This window comes from Rhopalosiphum padi, chromosome 2 (genome assembly GCF_020882245.1).
Source record: "Rhopalosiphum padi isolate XX-2018 chromosome 2, ASM2088224v1, whole genome shotgun sequence".
NCBI lineage: Eukaryota > Metazoa > Arthropoda > Insecta > Hemiptera > Aphididae > Rhopalosiphum > Rhopalosiphum padi.
In genome coordinates, this window is record NC_083598.1 from 40,549,274 (window position 1) to 40,571,411 (window position 22,138).

At 27.2% G+C, this 22,138-nt stretch overlaps 3 protein-coding genes and 1 non-coding gene across 4 annotated transcripts; 3 read left to right on the forward strand and 1 right to left on the reverse strand.

The window, feature by feature from the left end:
• The first annotated feature begins 1,074 nt into the window (after nt 1–1,074).
• On the forward strand, nt 1,075–3,915 carry LOC132920440 (splicing factor 3B subunit 4). Its single transcript, XM_060982838.1, has 5 exons — nt 1,075–1,235; nt 1,575–1,658; nt 1,722–1,867; nt 1,955–2,083; nt 3,052–3,915. Exons 1-5 carry the CDS (start codon nt 1,202–1,204, stop codon nt 3,772–3,774), a joined length of 1,116 nt encoding a protein of 371 aa, XP_060838821.1. The 5' UTR covers nt 1,075–1,201; the 3' UTR covers nt 3,775–3,915.
• Nucleotides 3,870–6,668, reverse strand: LOC132920439 (uncharacterized). Its single transcript, XM_060982837.1, has 11 exons — nt 6,371–6,668; nt 6,080–6,261; nt 5,848–6,016; nt 5,588–5,769; nt 5,335–5,525; nt 5,108–5,262; nt 4,908–5,047; nt 4,671–4,847; nt 4,415–4,599; nt 4,244–4,344; nt 3,870–4,183 (listed from the first exon to the last, which is right to left on the reverse strand). The coding sequence occupies exons 1-11, from the start codon at nt 6,495–6,497 to the stop codon at nt 4,014–4,016; spliced, it is 1,779 nt and encodes a 592-aa protein (XP_060838820.1). The 5' UTR covers nt 6,498–6,668; the 3' UTR covers nt 3,870–4,013.
• Nucleotides 6,669–8,534: 1,866 nt separating this feature from the next.
• Nucleotides 8,535–8,697, forward strand: LOC132923541 (U1 spliceosomal RNA). The gene has a single exon (XR_009661197.1). It is a non-coding gene; the product is annotated as a U1 spliceosomal RNA (small nuclear RNA).
• A 3,014-nt stretch (nt 8,698–11,711) lies between these two features.
• Nucleotides 11,712–19,837, forward strand: LOC132922589 (zinc metalloproteinase nas-13-like). The gene is made up of 6 exons (XM_060986170.1): nt 11,712–12,141; nt 13,209–13,372; nt 13,476–13,617; nt 13,693–13,826; nt 14,015–14,096; nt 19,538–19,837. The coding sequence occupies exons 1-6, from the start codon at nt 11,796–11,798 to the stop codon at nt 19,615–19,617; spliced, it is 948 nt and encodes a 315-aa protein (XP_060842153.1). The 5' UTR covers nt 11,712–11,795; the 3' UTR covers nt 19,618–19,837.
• The last annotated feature ends 2,301 nt before the right edge of the window (nt 19,838–22,138 follow it).

Consider the following 22,138-nt stretch of genomic DNA (forward strand, 5'->3'; position numbering starts at 1 on the left):
GAGCTATTTAGTGATTGAGTGAAGATGTATTTCAGATTTTCAGCCACAATATTTAACTGTGATTTGAGTAAATACTAAAATGTCCTTCCTGGACGAGCCACACATACTATTTTTTGTCACGTCTCCGCAATCCCCGAAAACATATCATTCCATGACATTTTCAGCAACCAGATTCACCAAACTGTTTTTTAGAAAAACACTAGTGATATACCTACAAGGCTACAACTTACGAGCTACTATTGATATTATTATATTACATAAACTATATCGATATGTTCGTCATTCATATCTACCCAATGGCAATTTTTTTTTTAATTTGGATGACAATTTTTCAAAGAGCTGAAGCGGACGGAACAATAAGTTGATTTTTAACGTATCAATTGGTATCAAAAATTTTCGAGTAGGCGTGTTAAATATGCATTTTTTACATAACTATTAAACGTCAAGTTCTACATCTGAAATGTTAATTATAATAATAATTTTTTTTAAACGGATTGGGTTGTTTCAGACGTACAGCCACTGAATTATATAAGCATTTATTTACAGTTAAACGAAACACTGTAACAGTGGTTTTAAGCTTTCAGCACAAAATAGATGAATGGTAGTATAAATATATATTAATGCTATTTTGCTACCTACGAGTAAAACATTAAATCTATTAATTTATTTCTCATTACCCATCTATTAGGTATTTTTTATATTTTAAACCACAGTCTTGGCACTCTAAGACGATCTTCTAAGACCGTGTTTTTAAACTATGAATTTGAATTACGTATTTACATCTATATAGTATTTATCTATTATGTAGGTTTAGCTTAGATCATACATCATAATATAGTTACTAATTAGTACTTAGCATATTATAATCTAAGGGTTTTAGCAAGGTGGATATCCAGTATCCACTTTGGGACTTGGGTTTTAGGATTTTTCGTGATTACACAGAATACAGATTATTGTTTTGGGGATCTAAGTTGGCCACGCTGTTCCGATACCACCATTTCTCTTTCACGGAGACTCTTACTGTTATCATACTATATTATCAACAAACATTACAACACTGTAGCAGACTGTGACACTGCGTATAGCAACATTACCTATGAAGTATAAATGCTCGTTTTATCTGTTTTCAGTTTTGTATGTTCGATAACGTTTGAGTTTTTATAATTTTGCCGGTCGTTGCATGCAATTTTGAAGTTATACGATGGCCGCGGGACCGATAGCAGAGAGAAATCAAGGTAAATTGAACGTCTGTTTTCTTGGTGTAACAAGAATATGAACTATTTGTAGAAATAGTCGTATTAACATTAAATGGTGTTTCCGAAAATGACCGCATCTTAAATACGTGACATATTTTATTGTACTATTATTTGATCTGCATCAAAAGACAGATATATATTTTACTAATTATTTTTCATTCGAATCACGAAATATGCATTAAAATATGATTGATATCCGAACGCAGATTATATTATTTAGAAATATTTATATACCTATCTATCATCGTGTTTATATATACATGTAACAAAATGCTCTAAAAATGTCTCATTATAAACCATAACTATTATATTATACAGATGCTACAATTTATGTTGGTGGTCTTGATGAAAAAGTTTCCGATACTCTCATGTGGGAGTTGTTTGTTCAAGCAGGTCCAGTGGGTGAGTTAAGATGAATAAATATCTGCTCAATAATTTTTGAAATTAATTAATAATTTGTTTTAGTCAATGTTCATATGCCAAAAGATCGAGTAACACAGTCACATCAAGGTTATGGTTTTGTTGAATTTCTTGCTGAAGATGATGCAGATTATGCTATTAAAATAATGAACATGATAAAATTGTATGGGAAACCGATACGCGTTAATAAGGTAAAATAAAATTATAAATATATACTTATGTGTCATAAATTCAACATTTTTAATTATTTATATTTATTTATTTTTTTTTAATACCAGGCTTCTGCTCATCAAAAGAACCTTGATGTTGGTGCCAATGTATTTATTGGTAATTTGGATTCAGAAGTCGATGAAAAATTGTTGTATGACACTTTCTCTGCTTTTGGTGTAATTCTTCAAACACCAAAGGTAAGAATTATTAACATTATAGTTAATAAATTATTAATCTATTAATTTATTAAATATTTTTCATGTCATTTATTAACTGATTTTTATTTTCAACTAGTCAATTTTGTACAAATTTACCTTTTAATTAACTTCTTATACAAGAATTCATAGATTTTTACTTCTTTCTATATGTTAAATAGGTCATATACTTATATATTAATAATATCAGTTAGTGTTTATTTTACTTTCTGATAAATAACAATATTATTAGTTTATTAAAAATTATATTTATCTTGTAGTTTGTATTAATTATTAGCATGTACACTATACAGAATTTGTATTATTTATTGAATGCTTACGTGACTATATAAGTCACACAAATTTGAAATTACACATTATAACATTTTAAAGATATTATTGCTTAAAATTTTAACATTGCCCTACTCATAAATCATATAACTTATATAAATATTTTTTTACTGTGTATATTTAGTAATTTTTTTTTATTTTGTTTACACAATTGATGTCGAGTAAATCCATTGCAGAAACATAGCAACACACACACACACACACACACATATATATATATATTATTGCCTTAAAATATTAATGTATTTATTACATATTAATAATTCTAACTCATACTATTTATTTGATAGATTTTTATTGTTCTACAGACATTTTGAATACTAAAAATTAAATAATATATCAATGAAAAATAATTTTTTATAAGTACATAATAAATAAAGAACACCATATAAAAAGTTATTCACAAACTGTATAAAATATGTACATACATTTAAAAAGTAGATAAAAATTGCTATGCATGTTATGAAAAACCAAAAACATAATTCTTTGGAATGCTTCGATATTTTCAATCATTTCAAAAAAAGGACTTACATTAAATAGATAGATTTTATAATATAAATTTATGAATATGAGGTATGGCATTAAATTATTAATTGATATTTTAATTGTTTTTAATTTAGATAATGAGAGATCCTGATACAGGCAATTCAAAAGGATTTGCATTCATAAATTATGCTAGTTTTGAAGCATCTGACGCTGCAATAGAAGCTATGAATGGTCAACATTTATGTAACAGAGCAGTATCTATTTCATATGCATTCAAAAAAGATGTTAAAGGGGAACGGCATGGATCAGCTGCTGAAAGACTATTAGCAGCCCAAAATCCACTTAGTCAAGCTGATCGTCCTCATCAACTATTTGCTGATGCACCTCCAACTCAAATGCCAATGATGCATCAAATGCCAGTTCCACCGCCACCTATTATGCAACCTCCTATGCAAGTTCCCATGTCAATGATGGCTCAACATCAAATGGCTCCTCCACCTCGAATTATGCCTTGGCAAAATCAACAGGCACCCCCTCAGCCTCCTTCATACCAACCACCACCGCCACCACCACCAAGTTTCAACAATTTTGCACCACCAGGATTCCATGGTGGGTTTGTACCACCACCTCCTCCACCACCAACACAACAAGGGCAAATGCCACCACCATTACCACCATCACATCCTGGTTTACCATCACATATGCAAGGCCACATGATGCCCCCGCCGCCACCTCCAATGTCAATGGGTCCAGGTGGACCGCCAATGCCACCACCTCCGCCAATGCAGCCTAATAATATGATGCCAATGAATTGGAAACCAAGTATTCCACCACCACCACCTCCTGCCCCAGCTTAATATATCTAAGTCCAACCATTTATGTTTAATTATAATTATATACTAGCATATTATTCTTGAATGTGTATCATAAGACAAATGAATATTAACGCAAATGATTTTTATACTACAAAAAATTAAAGCTATATTTTGTTTCATTCATATTATATTGATCTTATTATAATATAACAAATATTAAAGCCTGAGCAAAAAAAAAAAAAAACTTAACAAAAACATTGAATTGGAAAATGTTGATACATTTAATTTGAAGCACGTTTTTTAGCAGCTGGTGATGTCAAAAGTAGCGATGCTGGCATTTGTAATAAACCTTGTAGGGTTTCTAAGAAATCTGATGCAGCAGATTCACTTATAGCACGCGAGTCATATGATAATGTGGCTGTCATAATTGTTTGTGGTTTACCATTTAGTCCTGCAACATAATTTTATGATTAATATACCATTATGTATGTATAATTAAAAAATTAATTACCAATGATAGGTCGTCCACTTCCAACAGCTAATATACCACACTGTGGAGGATTTATAATAGCGCTAAATTCAGATATATCAAACATTCCAAGGTTGGATATTCTATTATAAAAAAAGGAAATTAAATAATTATTAATATGGTGGATCAATTATCTTTTAATCATTAACATACGTAAAACTGCCTCCTTGGAATTCGTGAAGCTGCAGTTTACCAATACGTGCACGTCCTGCCAATTCTTTAATTTCGGCTGAAATCTCATCTAATGCTTTACCATCAGCATTAGTCACAATAGGAGTGATCAGACCCGCTTCAGTAGCAACTGCTACAGAAATATCAGATGTTTGTTGTAAAACTACCTGGAAATAATAATGAAATATACCATTGTAAATAAAACATTTTTTGATAAATTATAATTGTAATCAATTACTTTATCTTTAACATAGTGACAATTGACTAGAGGACACTGTTTAAGAGCAATAGCAACTGCTTTGATAATAAAATCATTTACAGAAACATTAATGCCAGATAATTTTAATTGCTTGCGAAGTCCTAAAAGTGAATCAATATTGCTCTCTGCTGTAGCATAGGCATGAGGAATCATTGTCTAAAAATATCAAACATTCAGTTATACAATTTGATACACAATGTAAAACAATATGTATACTTTGGATTCAGTTAATCGTTTAGCAATTGTTAATCTCATGCCAGTTAATGGAATGTCAACATAACTAGGTCCTTTGGTAGGTCTTGATACGATTGTTGGTGTGACAGATTTTAGTGAGGATGTTTCTCCCGGCAAAGGTACTAATAACAAATTTAATATTTGATGCCTATGATAAATTTTAGTCAAATTAATCTATTAACCTGTTCTAGGAGGCTTGATAGACAGTTGTTTTTCAGTCACATGCTTTAAAACATCTCCTTTTAAGAGTTTTCCTTGTTTTCCAGTCCCTTTAATTGTAGAACCATCAATAGCATATAATTCTAGAAGTGACCTCACAGCTGGACTATAACCATCGCTACAATTTAAAATTAAAAATAAAACTTAAAACCAAGTTCATATTAAAATAGTAACAGTATTCAATATTTACTATGAATATCTAGTGGTAGGTTCCGATGATGTCTGAGATTCAACCTTAGGTTTTTGAACGTCTTCTTCTTTTGCTACTGATGATTTAGTTTTTTTCTTTCCAGGAACTTTAACATCATTCCAGTCCTCTCCTTCAGCAACCATTAATGCAATTAGATCACCGACTTTCACATCTTTACTATCGTCACCCAACTGAAAACATGATTCATAACTAACAATATGGTTTCAATGACATAAATCATTTTTTAATATACCAAAATTTTGGCTAATGTTCCTTCTTCTTCAGTTTCAAATGACATAACTGCTTTGTCTGTTTGAATGTCACATAAGACATCTCCTGCTGAAACTTTATCTCCTGGTTGCTTGTGCCATTTAATAATTGTACCTTCAGACATAGTTGGTGATAGTGATGGCATGTTTAATTCAATTCCCGGAGCTAAAAAATAAAAACAAATAAAATAAAGTATACTAAGTAAATGTTTACTTTAAATGTATATATTATATATGACAGTACTATTTCCTCCAGTAGATTGTTCTGATTCTTCAGGTTCTTCCTGAGCATTTGAAGCAACAGGTGCAGCACCTTTGACATCAGGTATTTCAACACTTTTCCAATCTTCGCCTTCAGCTACCATGAGTGCTATTAAAGAACCCACTTTAATTTCTTTGGTATCTTCGGGAATCTATAATAAAATAATTAAATTACATATAAATATTATATTAATGATACTTTAATAATAACTTACTAGTATTTTAGCTAATACTCCCTCTTCTTCAGTTTCAAAAGACATGACAGCTTTATCAGTTTGTATTTCACAAAGTACATCACCTGCCGATATTTTGTCTCCTTCTTTCTTTAACCATTTGACTATGTTGCCTTCAGTCATAGTCGGGGACAGAGATGGCATGTTAATTTCTTGACCTTTTACTAAGTAAATATAATAATTGATACTTGATAATTGATAGTTTTACAAATATTTTATATTATTTTATGTTGAATAAACATATAATTAAAAGTTGAATGAAAGTATTGTTACCATTTAAAAACGATGATGTATGAATACATAATATCTTTTCTAAATTGAATGAAGAACGTAAAGTTTTTCTAAGATAATTTTTATGTAATCCTCCTTTAAGGGCGGTACGAAACAACGAAGTAGCCATTCCGGTTAATATTTAACGTCAGTGATTTAACAGTAATTTGACAATAAAATGATTCAACTATATACACTATACACACTACGAATAAAAGAAATTAAAATTTGCGCTTAGTGTTAACCGAATATTGATTTCGTAAAAGATTTGACATTGAAAGACGGAGAGTTCAAACTCAAAGATATAGTGATAAGAACTTTTTGTTTTCAACTACTGATAAGAAAATTATCCATAATAATAATATATTGATGTCAGCAGACTATTAGTTTTCTCTCTCTGACCCATGCGCCACAGACAAACCGCATTTATCGAAAATCATTTTTTTTTATGATTTTGAGTAACCTTAGAGTAAAATATCACCCATTACAAATACTATAGAGAATAATATTAGTGAGAGCATAAAAATTAATTTGTCTAAGTATTGTCTCAAAACAATTTAAACGTCATTTAAATTTACATATATTTTTTTTTTATTTTGAAAGTCAATTACAAAATTAAATAACAATAAAATCTAAAATTGAAATGTCATTCCCTCAAAAATATTATTCTCTATAATTTTTGTAATAGGTGAGTTTACTCACTTAAGATTACTCAAAAATTATAAAAAAAAAAAACGATTTTAGATTAAAGCGTTTTATTTATGTTACGCGTGCGTCTGAGATAGAAAACAAATATTGCGCTGACATCCTCTTATCATCACAGAATATGCTTATACGTATGAGGTCAAAATTAAACAACTCCCTAAGCTTATCCTCAGCTATCCACAGTAATTATAATAGGTTTGATATTACCTTCGAAGTTTGAACTTACTTTTAATATTATTATTTTTAATTAGAAATCATGAATAAATCATTTTTACCATCACAATATATAAAATATATTAAATCTTGTATTTCAATAAAACTGAATAATAATGTATTTTACGTAATACAGAATAAATTATTTTGTTAAAGTACCTACTACCTACATTACATATGGTTTTTATTATTATTATTCATTTTACAAGTACAAGTGCAATTTCATTACTCTCCTATAATTGATAATAGTAGAATCTTAAGCTTATATATTTTTTTAATTATGATATCGATTATTGGTACTTAATTTAAATACTATGTTTTAGTCCAAGAAAAAAATTACATACTTTTATCTAAAAATGTAGTTTTTAATGCAATATAGCAATTAATTTGTGAATCTAAAATACTATATTATTTGGCTGTAAATCCGATGTCAGCCCCAGTGGAGTGGAGGTCAGCATTAAAAGAGTATAAGTATATTTTTCATTGAACAATATAATACCCATGTATTATGTACAATAATAAATAATAATAATTTAAAAATTATTCCGTGATAGAGACCAATCTTTATAAAAATAGACAATAGTGGATCAGGTAACCATAGAAATATAATTACAAAATATATTACATTTTATAAAATATATTACCTACATGATATCTGATAACTATACACGGAAACTCAATTGTTATAAATAACGTTTTTAGTAAACAATTTTACATCCAAAAAAGTACAGCAAACACGTATCTGCCCGTCAAATCATTAGTACTTTTACCAAGCACTAATATAAGACAACTGACTTAAATAACACACTAATTAAGATACATTTAATTCGTGCTTGCATTTAAGAAAACTTTCAACTAGACTCTCTTAATTAGGTAGGTACCTAGGTATATTCTCGATCAACGGTACTCTCAATACATCGAGATTAACTTAATCGAGCCACTGTGGTATATAAGGTGCTGAAGAAACAAACAACAAAAATTCGTCTGCAGTATTTCACTCATAGGAAGCGCCACCTATCGACCGACGTTTTCGGCTGACACTTACCGAACCGTCATTGCACGTAGCAGTTATCTAAAACGCTACAAAGACATTTCCATAATTTTCCAAAACTGTTCTGAATACGCTGAACTAATTGCGAGTTAACATCATTGTCGGATGACCGATACAGTTTCCGGAATCCTACGAGTGTGTACCGTTCTGGGGATGCCGACGTACAGTATATAAAGGCTGTAGTATCAGTAGTCGAGCATACTTACCTGGCGTGGAGGTCAACCGTGATCAAGTAGGCGGTTCCTCCAGGGCGAGGCCGGTTCATTGCACATGGAATCGGTTGACCCCTGCGAGTATCCCTAATGTGGATACCTCGGGCGCAGAATTTTTGTTAGCTGGGACTGCGTTCGCGCCGTCCCTTAAACCGATTACCTAATGAATTATAGTATGGGCTTTTCTCAATCCAGACTCATCGGACCATCATCACTTATTGACCCAGTGTTGGCGATCTGCATTAATGCCGTTCAATGATTAGTCCGTGTGGAAAATTACTGTCACCATTTTAACTTATGTTCTGGATAAATAATTTTAGATATTAAAAATGTACAAGGTTTGTAAAAACCTATTATAAAACGAGTCAAAAATATTAACAGTATTTTTAATGACATTAAAATATACATAGTATATCTCAATTTTAAAACATGTTACATTGACCATTTTTAAATTGTATCATCTTACATACTAACTCATAATTCCTACTAGACTTTAAAAATTAAAAAAAAACAAACAATGTCCCTAATTATAAGCTGATAATAGATCAGCATAATTCACTTAAATACTAAAGCAGTTGGTTCTTCTGAACGCAAATGAACAATTTCTAGCTATGTTAAAAGAGAGAAATAAAATAAAAGTGCACTAACATTCTTTGTTTACCAGTTATTAAGATTTAAGAGATATGTATTTTAGCATTGATTATAAATACTAATTGTATCTATAATCAATAGTTAAAGCCTTTAAAGGTATATTATTGTCTACAATCCGACAATGTACGATAAGTTAACTATTTAATATATATTTATATTTTCGTACATTAATTATACTATATATTCATCTTATGCCTAAACCTAAATCATATATACATAAGTACATAACATAAGTAGTAAAGTACTAATTATTATTGGAACTATTATTTTTTTTTTTATAGTTCCGAGTAATTAAAAATATCTCATTACATTTTACTTAGAATATAATATCGGTAAAATAAATGTAGACTGTAGGCTATATATTATAATTATAATTATATAAGAAATGCAAAATGAAAAAATGTATTGAAATTTGAAATACTATTAATACAAATGCGGATATGTAGGTACACTAGGTATACCTAACCACTGTATTAAACATTTGCTCTGGATACGCCGAGTGTACCCCGTAATTGAGTATAGGACTGGGAGTGTGTATTATAATTATAGTATATATAGTATATACCTAACCATTTGTAGAAAATTTTAAATATTTTTAATTATTCGTTTTTGAATTTCAACTAAATAACAAAATTTAATTTATCAAAAATTAGTTTTGCGTAAAAATTTTCGTTTTTTTCAAAATTGGTTTTTTTTGGTTTTTACCACTGAGAAATTTTTATTCATGAATTGAGACTCCCAAAGTATCAGCTATTATAATAACATATATGTCATCTTAATGGATGTTAAAGCATTTTTGCACTCAAAATAACTGATAATAACAGACAAATATGCAATTAAAAATAAAAATTGTATTATAAAATTAATTCATCATTGTTATGCTTATAAAATATATCCGACGTAATCGTACTGCATAATAACTAATAGCAAAACTCGTGGTGATAGGTAATAGCTCCTCCAAAACCAGTGGCGGATCCAGGATTTAATTTTTAGAGGGGGGGGCGCATAGTCCAAAACTCAAATCTTAAATTTTTCAGTAATTAACAAATACATACAAATATGTGTATTTAATTTATGCCAATGGGGGGGCCCTTCGCCCCCCCTTAAATCCACCACTGTCCAAAACTATAAGGTATCCTATTTATAATAATTTTATATATTTTTGATTTACAGTTTGAAATAGTTAAGGTAATATATAATTTTATTACATTATATAATTTTTTGTTTTAATAAAGGGTCAAATAAATGTCAGAATTAGATTAGATTTGGAACTCAATACTTAATGGCTCTTTACCCAAATCATTTTGACCCCCGAGGCCCCGATATATGTATTCCAGTTTCATGAAACTCTTATTGAGTAAAATTTGTTTACATAATGTTTATATTTGATAAAATAAATATATAGGACATACATAGTTATTTTCTATAAACTCATGTTATTATAATCGTCTATAAATATTTAACAATTAATTTGTTGGATTTTTTTCAAATAAAAATATGCATATTCATGAATACCTAATACCCATAGGGCATAGTGTACCAACTGGCAACCATGAACTATTTGTCTAAATGACTATATATTATTGAGTCTAATGAGTTGATCAATGTTACAACTAATAATTCGTGTTTTTATGTACATTAATATTATATATAAAATAGTAAAATACGAATTAAAAATATACCAGTACTATATAAACATTAGAAACAATAAATGTATATACCTAAGAATAAGATGTATTTATTTATGTAAACTTTTATATTGTATTGGAAAAGTTCTATCATTAATTTTGATTATAAATACTAGTATTAAGTAATAGTAAATACTAGTATTTATAATCAATGGTTCTATTATAGTTTACTATTTTTTTTTTATGGTAGCAGTTATGCCGTTAGTCGTTACAAAAAACTAATTAATTTGTTGTTCAGTAATTGTGTTTGAGTACGTTTATTTTTAATTCTAATCTCACTATAGGTAATAAGTTAACACTTAAAAGTTAAAGCTTAAAAGGCATTGGCCACTTGAATTAATTAAAAAGCTATTGGTATAGGTACCTACAAATTTTATGATTCGTGTCGTTGTATCGTGTCACGTAGTTCGTGTAAAAAGATATGAGGTAGATACATTTTTTAAAACACTATAACACTATATTCTTAGAATTATTTCCGTTTCTGTTTTATTATATGTATATAATTATGCACTTGTATTGTAAATTTGTAACACCGAATAAACACCGAACACGAAAACGTCCTAATTAAACAAACTTTTATCTTAATAAAGGGATCTATATATTATAAACCTCTAAACGGTCTAAACGATTTGCTAAGTGGCGTACGCTTCGTCGAAAAATATCTTGTCGTCTTGTCACGTTATCACTTCAATTTCCATACGAATTTTAAGTATACTAAAAAAAAAACATACAGAACATTGGACACAGTGACTTGTTTTCTTAATCGACCCAGTGAATATTATCTAAGCTAATTAACTCTGTTCTACATTAAATAAAAACACTAACCCTACGCATCGACCATCGCAGTGTTAAAGTCGTTGCGAAACAAGATAAACATTATTTTTTTCGTCTATTTGAAAAAAAAAGATATGAAAGTGTTTTTGTGGTTCGTAGCGGTTTTTTTGCCATTGGCGCTGGCGCAGCCCGTTAATTTGCGAGCTGAAGAAGAAGAGAACGAGGTGGACAATGGCAGTGAATCGGACTTGTTCAATGGTTTAATGCATTTAGGCGCAGCGATTTTTGGAACTCCGGACGTTAAGTCAGGTGAAGCAGTGTCGACGTGGAAAGAGACCAGTCAATTAAACCCTGAAGAAATGGGCGAGTATGCCGAGGGTGACATCTTACATCCAATTGGAAATTCTAGGAATGGATTGAAAGCTGTATCGTCTAGATGGCCCAAAGGCATCATCCCCTACGAAATCAGTCCGTCTTTCGGTAAAATTAATATAAATTAGATAAATACTAACTAAAATCTATATATTAATACATTTATGATATTATGTAGTTTTTAGTAAAATCAATACAATAAGACTACTTATATTGAATTAAAATTAAATTAGCAAATTACTTTTTATAATCATGCCCATAATTGTTTATATTATGATATACCTATGTAATAGGCATTATTATAGTAAGCACCTACAGTTGTCTATGGACATAATTTTATTCTTCAAAATTAACGTTTCACGTAGTTATTAATTGTTATATAATTAACTATTAAGAATTTTGAGTGGTTTTTTTCTAAACTAGTTTAAATAAATAGGTATATTTTAAAATAATATTATAACAGATTACAAATCCACTGCAACAGTATTTATACACAATACTTATAAATTTAAATTACTTCATGGTCAGACACAAGTATAACAAGATGTTGCCAATATTGATTTCTCTTTAAATTTCTTTATTTTACAAATATGTCAACAATTATAGAATTGTCTGAGAAAAATATTAGTGCAATACATCGTTAAATTTCTGACCGATTATACTCAATATATATATACTCGATATATTCATGATCAAAATATATTAAAAAAACATTTGATGCAATTTTTGACGTAACGAGATGTCTTGTATTGTATTAGCTACTTTACTGTTAACTGAAAAACTATATACCCGAGCTTTATATACAACTTTTTACAGACTGTTTTTAATGTTATTTATTTCAATTTTTGTTTGTCTGATTTTGGTTTTAAAATATTTGAATTGGGTTAAACCAGTTTGTATTTCAATAATAAATAAATAAATAAATATAAAGTTATTACTTTTTGAAAATCTGATTTCAAACTCACAACCTTCTTTATCATCTAGTGAAAATCAAAAACTCCGGAAAACATTTTATTTACGATCTAGATACGTCAACATAAAGCACCACATACTGTAATGCTTGATTTGTTTAATATAATATGTAGTATACTATAGTGTATACATTTATTACATTACAATGATATAAACATTTTATTGCATTAAAATATAAATGTGTATTATACGATTTAATTTAGGGTCTAGTGATAGACAGATGATATTGAGTTCAATTGATGAATATAAAAAACTTACATGCCTGAAATTCACTCCAAGAACTTCTTATGACACTGATTACATTTACTTCACTAATGGAAACACGGGATGTTGGTCATCAGTGGGAAAAATCGGAGGAAGACAAGAAGTATTAATAATTTTTAATTTTGTTGCACTACTGCACATAATAATAATTTTATTTATTTAACTATATTTTACTAATTTAATTTATTGATATCATATTTGAATAGATAAATTTACAAACTCCGGGTTGTTTATCTAAAAAAGGTACAGTAATGCACGAAATGCTTCACGCCGCTGGATTCATGCACGAACAGAACAGACCTGATCGGGATAAATACGTTACCGTCAACTATAACAATATCCAATCGGGTGAGAATGCAAAATAATTCGAGTTTGAAATTATGACAATTAAACCAATTTTTTTTAATTCTCGTGTATTTTTAGGGAGGGAGAATAATTTTGAAAAAGCCCAAAGTTCGATGATTGACAGCCAAGGTATAGGTTATGACTATCGTAGCGTAATGCACTATTCAGCCAATGCTTTTTCGAAAAATGGTCAAGCCACCATTGATCCGAAGGTATATTTTCTACATCATTTTTATGCATATAATAAATGGTTATACAGCCATATAGAATACAGATTTTCGAGTCTAAATTTGTATTGAACAACTTCAACTTTCTAAAATAAACTAATTTACAAATTTTATAATAATAATATGAATTATTAAGAATAAATTATTGATTGAGTTTTCTTAATAAAATTTAGACACAAGGAGTGACAATGGGTCAGAGAGAAGGTTTAAGCAGAAAGGATATTCAAAAGATTCAAAAGATGTACAATTGCAAAAGTAAGAGACAGCAATCTTCTTCATCTAACGACTAAAATTATAGTTCATTTTACAAGCATTGTCTGTGTTAGAAATAAACGGTGAAGTATTTTTCACTGTTAAGTGTATTTTGATTTAATTATTGAGTTAAAAATTGAATTATTTAAAAACAAATAAATAAACTATTTTAGTAAAAACAATGTTATATTGTTATATATGAGTATAATCTAAATATATATATATATAGGCAACTTATTATTATGAATATATTATATTTATATGCCAAAAAAACTTTTGCTAGTTTTTTAGTATACACTTATCGATAACTTCTGTAGACAAACTTGACTAATGTGTAAGTATAGAACTGTAGGCAGACTTCATTGATTTAAATAATGAATATTGTATTCATAATTCATTATATATTAGTGGATATTCGGTTATAGGAGTTTAATATATATTTATGATATGGAACATAATATCATCTCTAGTATTATTCTTTTTTTTTACGAACTAAAAAAAAGCTTAAATATCCAAAAACAAAATGTTAACAGTAATAATTTGAAGATTTTAATTTTATATATTATCCTAATAATAATCAAAATAAGTGATCATATAGTGAAGGTAAATATATAGAGATAATATTGCTCCTCTCGTTTTTTTTTACGTTTGAGTAAACTTTTAATCATTAGTGCTGTTGTACTGCTGTGTACAAGTTAGAAATTACACTATATTACTATATACTATTACCAGATGAGGATTAAAAAATTATTGGTTATTGTATGGTGTATACATCTAAATCTAATATCTATATTGTAAGTCTATCATATTATTATTTTACAGTTTACTTATATATTACAACCAACATATTTGAGTTAACTTAAGAAATTTAAAGTATATTTATGGGCTATGGTTTACATATATAAAGTAGAGACTAACCTAGCTATACCTATATTATCTACCTACCGCACAATGATTAATACAGACAGTAAGCTGTAGCACCTGTAACCTCACAATATTGAATATATAATATTATAATGTTAAAAATGTATTATTTATTAAAAATTGTGAGGACTAAGGCCACTAAGAGCATATATCATTTTAGTTAAGACCATAATGAATATAATAGTAAAAATATATATACATGCAACTGCCAACTATATACCTAAATATTTTAACTGATTTTCGTAAATAAATAAAATAATGAATTTAAATAAATTATCTTATTGTCTGATTTGTCTGTATACTCATAACTTATATAACTATATATTCAGATTATCTATGGACAATGTTCATCGCGTTTTAGCCATTAGCTCCTATCCCCCTCCGATTAAAGTTTATAACTTTCTTAGTTACATAACGGTGTATAAATATATTCAATTGAAAATAATAATTCAACTTTTTAAATATTTACATAGATAAGCACTTAACTATTTGGCTATCTCAGGATACGAAAACAAAATATTGAATTCTATTATAAACTAGTTTAAGTAAACAAGAATGGTACCTAAATAGTCGGGGAAAATTGTCCTATATTCAACAAAAAATTATTATAAGTACTTACAATTATAATACATTTGGCTATAATTGATATTATTCAAAAAATAATACATATAATACACAAATAATATAGTATAATATTATAGTATAAATTTAATAAATAATATAAATATAGTATCAACCAGTGGCTATTTTTTCTGATTTTCCGTAGAGCACATTTTACAAAAATTAACGTATTTCTTACGTTCAAGGTATGGTTGCAGATACTAGATAGTCAATAGTCGTAGTACTATAAAGGTGGTGTACATACATATTTTTTTGTAGTGCACATTTGCAATTTCGTAGTACACAAACTGTCGTAGTATATACAAAAATAAAGATTGCCACATTGGTATCAACACACCAGAATATATTTCAAACAAGAATAAAGTAAATAATATATTATATCTATTGAAATATTTATTTATAAAACTTACGCATTGTTTTATATAAATATGTTATGTATAAAGGTTAAAAGTGCAATTAAAACCATATTAAAAATGTTTAATTAACGTCACAGTTGATAACGCCATTACATCAATTAGTTATTATTAGGTTCATTGACAATTTTTAAGTTTTACTTATTAGTAGGTAGGTATTTAATATACTAAGGTTATATAGGTCATTTTAAATTTGATTTTAATTAATTGATATCGTACGTTATTGCCAAAAATTAAGTTACCATAGAACAATTTATAAGTCATTAAACAATTATATTTCTGAATATACAACATACATAGTACATATTGTATACAATATGGCATATGCACCTATAGGTAATGTAATAACGTTCATGTGTGCTATTATATAATGTGTATCATGTACTGTGCATTATGGTATACCACTCGTAATTCGTAAAAAGTATCAAGGATCATATAATATCACACTTGCATGCTCATCTAGCACATAATTAGGATTTGTTATTCATGGTATACAATATATAATAACAATATGTATATTACTATTACATTGGAATATTGGGGTATTTGTGTAAGATATCATTTGGTACCTAAAATAAGAAAACTTTTATAATTTACCAAAGGGTTTAGGATTTAAATGTTTGGAGCTTGTAAATATTATGTGTTTCTGATTCTGACGATCCCTGCAAACGTGTATACTGTATAGTGTACAGGTACCTACATAATATTAATTAATTAATAACACCATTAATAATAATTATATATTATTGCTTGTCTAAATTAAAAAAAGGCACACTAGTTTAAAAATAAAAAAATAAATAAATAAGTAGTTTATTATTTAGGTTGACGTGTTAAGATATTGAATGATTTGAATGTTAGGAGGTAACAAAGCCGTCTGATTCTATGTCATTTAGTTGCTTCATTTTAGTATTTATAATAAAAGCATCCGTGTGTCTGTGCAAGACATGCGTCACTTCTAAATAACGAGTATCTTTTTGGAGTAGTAGTCAGATGGTCATTGGTAGTTATTTAGTATGGAGGGCGAAGGGCATTATCTGAATATTATAGACATTATAAATTATTATATAGAGAGTAATTTGCAGTTCGTAGTTTTCGTTGTAACTTTATTACTTTAATTCATTGTACCGCGGAAAAAGAAGATTCAACTGCATTAACTATATTTTGTGGTCGTTCAGGGTCTTCGTGATCAGGGTGTATGCTGTATAGCTAGGGGGTTTAATCGTCAGCAAAGTATTCCTATAGTAGGTAGTTATAGGAATGGTAGACTGAACAAAAACGTATATAGGTTAAATACTTAAATTAGTTAAAGAGCATGATGGGGGCGTATTAATATTCCTCGAGGAACACCCGCTTCAATTTTAATAATATAAGAGAGAGACTTAATTTGATAATAGGTCAATCCGCTTCAATATAAAAATAATAGAGTAAAACGAATTATTCTGAACGTACAATTTGGAATGCGACTGATACAAGTACACAACTGTATGCAGTTCACCTTTCTCATGCGGTTCATGCGGGTATAAGTGAGAAACATCTTCACTCATCACATAAGTTATAACTTTTTAAGAGAATTTTGAGATTTCATTAATAATTTAATATTAATATTAAATAACTATCATAGATTTTTATATAATGTATAGGTTCTCTTTTAATAATCATAACATTTAACAATAATATATAGTAAGTAGCGATAGACGAGATTAAATATAATAATAGGTAAAAAAGGTTCTTCATTTTTAATATTTTACTAAAATTATTCAATTTTAGGGATGCTAAAATTAAATTAGACGGTGGTTTAGCATCCAAATGAATTGAACACAAAATTAACGATGATAATCTAAAAGGTAGTTTTGAAAATAATATCTGTAAAATTGCGGTAATAAATTTTATAAACCGCAGATCTAACTGAATCTGGACTGTTACAATGCTACTTATAGATTTATACATAATAATCTTTTGAATCAAATTATAAATTATATTAATTAATTATTATTAATTTAAAATACAACGATATCTAATTCCTGTAGATATACACAATAAATTGTGATATCTCCATTATCTCGGAAGTGTTGCAACGGGTAACACGGGAAATCTTGTATAATAACTATATAACTCAGGTCAGTCGGTTTTAAATTGCTTCAATCTAAAATAGGTGTATATAGGTATGTTATATATACTTATATAATTATAAAATTTATTTATATATACCATAGTTTTAACTGTGTTGACGGTTGACGATTAAAATATAATTAATAGGTATCAACTATATAGTTATATATATAAGGACATGAGTAATAGCTGACCAATAATTGCATTTATGGCAGTGTTAATAAAATAAAAAATAAAAGTGTTATGTATATATTATTATTATATTATGATTACCTGCCTAAATAAAATTGTAACTATGAGATAATAAATAAAAAAAAATTGCATAAGTCTTAATAGTTAAGAATAAAAAATGAAGATAATATATAGTTTCAGTGTTCTGGCTAACACTTTTTACACTACTTTTAAAGGTATTAAAATTAATAACTGTATAAGTAAAAATTCGAATTACGTTTATGGATAAAAGATAAAATTTCAATATTTTACATGGATTATGATCAGGTATATATATATAGATAATAACATATGTTTTAAGAAATGGGTGCGGTAACTGAATATACTATCCTTTTAACATTACCTATGTATTTTATATTTCTATATTTCCACTGAACAATACATTTATTTTCCCATAAATTGTGATTGAAATATTCATAGGTAATACATATTTCATATATAAATATAATGATTTATCAAGCATTTTCACCCGCATTTTTCTTATAATGAATTTATTCAAATTTTTATTTTTGGAATTTTTAGATATAATTGAGCTTAAGTTAAAAATTTTTAAATTTTATGTCTTCCTTAATTAGAGTCCTATGACAATACAAACTTTTGTTTTTTAAATGTGAACTCTCCAACCTTTTACTGTAAATTATTTAGTTGGTTATTTTTTTAAAAATATTAATTAAAAAATCGAACGAGTAGTTTTTTAGCTTAAAAAATGTTTATTCTAAAGCTAATAATTTTTAAAAGTATTAAATATATGTTATATTGGATCTAGAATCTATTACACGTGTTTAAAATGTATTAATATTGATAGATTAATATAAATTATTAAAACATTTAAAATTTAAATCTCCATAGCTCTCATATCGTCAAACTTATTATTTTTAGAACACTAAATTAAATAACTAAAAAATGGTCCGTTCAAATTTTGATTTAGATACGATCAAATTATATAATAATAATTTACAGTATAAAAGAAAGGTTATCATTTACAAAGTAGAAGTTACACCAATTCTTAAGAATTTGAAAATATGATCTTTAATTACATTCAAAATTCCAAAAATCAAATTTTTAAAAATTGGATAATTTGAGACAAATTTGTATATATAATATGCATTTTAATTTTTTAAATATTTTTCTAAATTTAAAATGTAGATAATATGGATTCGGATTCGGACTCGGGATCTGGAAACAATTTATTTGGAGCTGTTCAAAGTTGGTTGCCGTTTAAATGATTCATAGGCAATTAAAAACAAAAATTTTCAAGGACTACATAATATTCATCCACAAAGTTATCAAAAACGTATTGATTAACGATATAACAATAGCTGTATCAATAATATTGAAATTACATTTATTATAATATGTTTTTTGTGATCTTAATTCAACTTATATGCATAGTAATAACTAAAATATAATAATTGTTTGTATGTGTATAGTTAGTATGTGTGTAGTGAGTTTATATACCTATATACTATATAGATATTATTATTATATTATATAATAATTTCACAATATTTTATTTCTCGCACGAACTTTTACTAATTTATTTTAAGAAATATAATATTATTTTAGATTCAGAGCAGAGTGATGAATGTATTGATTTTATTTATTTATTTATTATTACTTACAATAAATAATAATTTTATATTTATGTGGTTTTTTTGCGGTTAAGATAACGATAAAATGATTAGATTTTTAAAAGCGGGAGTGGTTTTGGATATACAATTGAATCTAATTTCTACTTTAAAAAGATCAAACTTAAATATTCCCAGTACATATTTTTATTATTGGAATAAACTAATAACAAATTAAAGAAAAACGAGAATTTTCACGCAAATCCAATTTTGATTTTGTTTTTTTTGATGTTAGTAACTCGAAAATGAATAACCATAGATAACTGAAATTTTTACAAAATGGTTAAATTAACATTTTACATTTACGATAAAATTTTCAAAATATTTTTAAGCTATTTATACTTTTTTAACCAATTAAAAATTTTTCAATGTTTTTTAGTTTTATTTTTACAAATGTTGATTAAAAATTATTTGGTTGGTAGGAATACTTGACAATTTAATACAAAGCTATAGCCACAGCTTATACGTTATTTATTTCTTAATGAAAAAGTATCAACAATCTATAGTCACCAATGGTGCAACCAAGGGGAGGTTAAGAGGTTGTAACCCTTCTCGAAATTTCTCCAAGGCCTAGTTTAATAACCTATGTACTTATTTTATGTACTTATCTTACATATTGTAATAATGTAACCTCCCCGAAATTTTTTTCTAGTTGTGCCACTGATAGTCACAATATTTTTTTTAAGTGGTGTTTAAAGTTAGAATTTTGATAAAATTCATACAAAATTTAATATGTGGTTCTTTAATTACAACATTCGATATTCACTAGTAAAATAATTATTTTCCTTATAAAATTTTTGATATTTTAATTTTATTGTAATTAAAAAAAATAATATATCAATAGATACCTACTTGTGATTTTCACTAAATTTGTATTTTATATTTTTCATTATACCTACATATGACAAAATTCTCAAGTTTGTTTAATTCTTTTTAAGTTATTTGTATGCGTTGGGAACTTTTTCGGTTTTTTTTTTCTATATATGCAGATCGAAAATTATTCGCTGGGTCAAAATTCTTAAAAATTTAATACAAGATTCCAAAAAAGTTATTTTAATATCTGTATAAAAATATTAAAAATACATTGGCGCATTTCTACATTTTAGATAAGAATTTTGACGAAATTCGTCAAAATTGCAAAAACTTTTGTATACACGTTCATAAAAACTTTTTTGTTTAAAATTTAAAATTTAATATAAGATTCCTCATAAGTAGTTTGTATTGGAACCATAAAATCTAAATCTAAAAAAAATATAATGACAATTATTATTTTTAGAAAATTTAAGTTCAAATTTAGACGAAATGATATACTTAAATGATAAATAATTATATGTTAATTTTATTATTCTATTATAGTTTAAAAACGTTATTCGTTGAAACTTAAACTTTCATGTATTTTATTTTTATTTGTACTTTTTTTATTAGCTATACTAATATTAACTATATGAATAAACAGTTAAATAATACGACAAGAAAAGAGTACAACTCGCAACAATTAAAATATATAAACAGAATATAGTATAGATAATTATAAAGTAGGTAGTATATAAGGTTCAGATTATTAAACAAAATAAAGATAATACGATAAGAATATAAAATTATGAATCTAATATAATTAGCTTTTATGAATTTTACTAGACCCAATAACATTTTTGATTTATTTTAAAATATTATTTATTTATAGGTACCTACAATATACATCTATTTTTATTGTGTTAAGGTATTTACAGAAAGATGTTATTATATATTGTATCATATAAGTTGATATAATATTATGGTATAAATATATTCTAATTAATAATGATTAAGTAATATAAATATAATAAATGCAATATTTCAAGAAAAATTATATCAACCAACTATATAATACAAAATGTAAAATAAGTGGCTTGATCACGTCTATAAGCTATAATAGTGACCCACTGAACACCTAATATATAGCAGAGCGGTACTCAGTACCCACTTGGCACTTACCTACCTTTTTTTGTACAAATGTCGAAAACTAAAATTTATCATTAGTTAAAAAATATAATAACTATCAATATTCAGTTATATTAAAACACTTTTGTAAGTTTGAAAATATACAAATAATTAGGTAAGAGCTTTTAGCTAAAAAAAT

What these genes read in the sequence shown, in the direction of transcription:
- LOC132920440 (XM_060982838.1), top strand. Translation starts at nt 1,202, where the DNA reads ATGGCCGCGGGACCGATAGCAGAGAGAAATCAAG. An exon ending in AACCGATACGCGTTAATAAG is followed by an intron (nt 1,868 to 1,954) that starts GTAAAATAAAAT and finishes TTTTAATACCAG; the next exon opens with GCTTCTGCTCATCAAAAGAA. An exon ending in TAATTCTTCAAACACCAAAG is followed by an intron (nt 2,084 to 3,051) that starts GTAAGAATTATT and finishes TTTTTAATTTAG; the next exon opens with ATAATGAGAGATCCTGATAC.
- LOC132922589 (XM_060986170.1), top strand. Translation starts at nt 11,796, where the DNA reads ATGAAAGTGTTTTTGTGGTTCGTAGCGGTTTTTTTGCCATTGGCGCTG. An exon ending in AAGCCACCATTGATCCGAAG is followed by an intron (nt 13,827 to 14,014) that starts GTATATTTTCTA and finishes AATAAAATTTAG; the next exon opens with ACACAAGGAGTGACAATGGG. An exon ending in AAAGATGTACAATTGCAAAA is followed by an intron (nt 14,097 to 19,537) that starts GTAAGAGACAGC and finishes TTTAAAATGTAG; the next exon opens with ATAATATGGATTCGGATTCG.
- LOC132920439 (XM_060982837.1), bottom strand. Translation starts at nt 6,497, where the DNA reads ATGGCTACTTCGTTGTTTCGTACCGCCCTTAAAGGAGGATTACATAAA. An exon ending in GAGTATTAGCTAAAATACTA is followed by an intron (nt 6,017 to 6,079) that starts GTAAGTTATTAT and finishes ATTTTATTATAG; the next exon opens with ATTCCCGAAGATACCAAAGA. An exon ending in ACAATCTACTGGAGGAAATA is followed by an intron (nt 5,770 to 5,847) that starts GTACTGTCATAT and finishes TTTATTTTTTAG; the next exon opens with CTCCGGGAATTGAATTAAAC.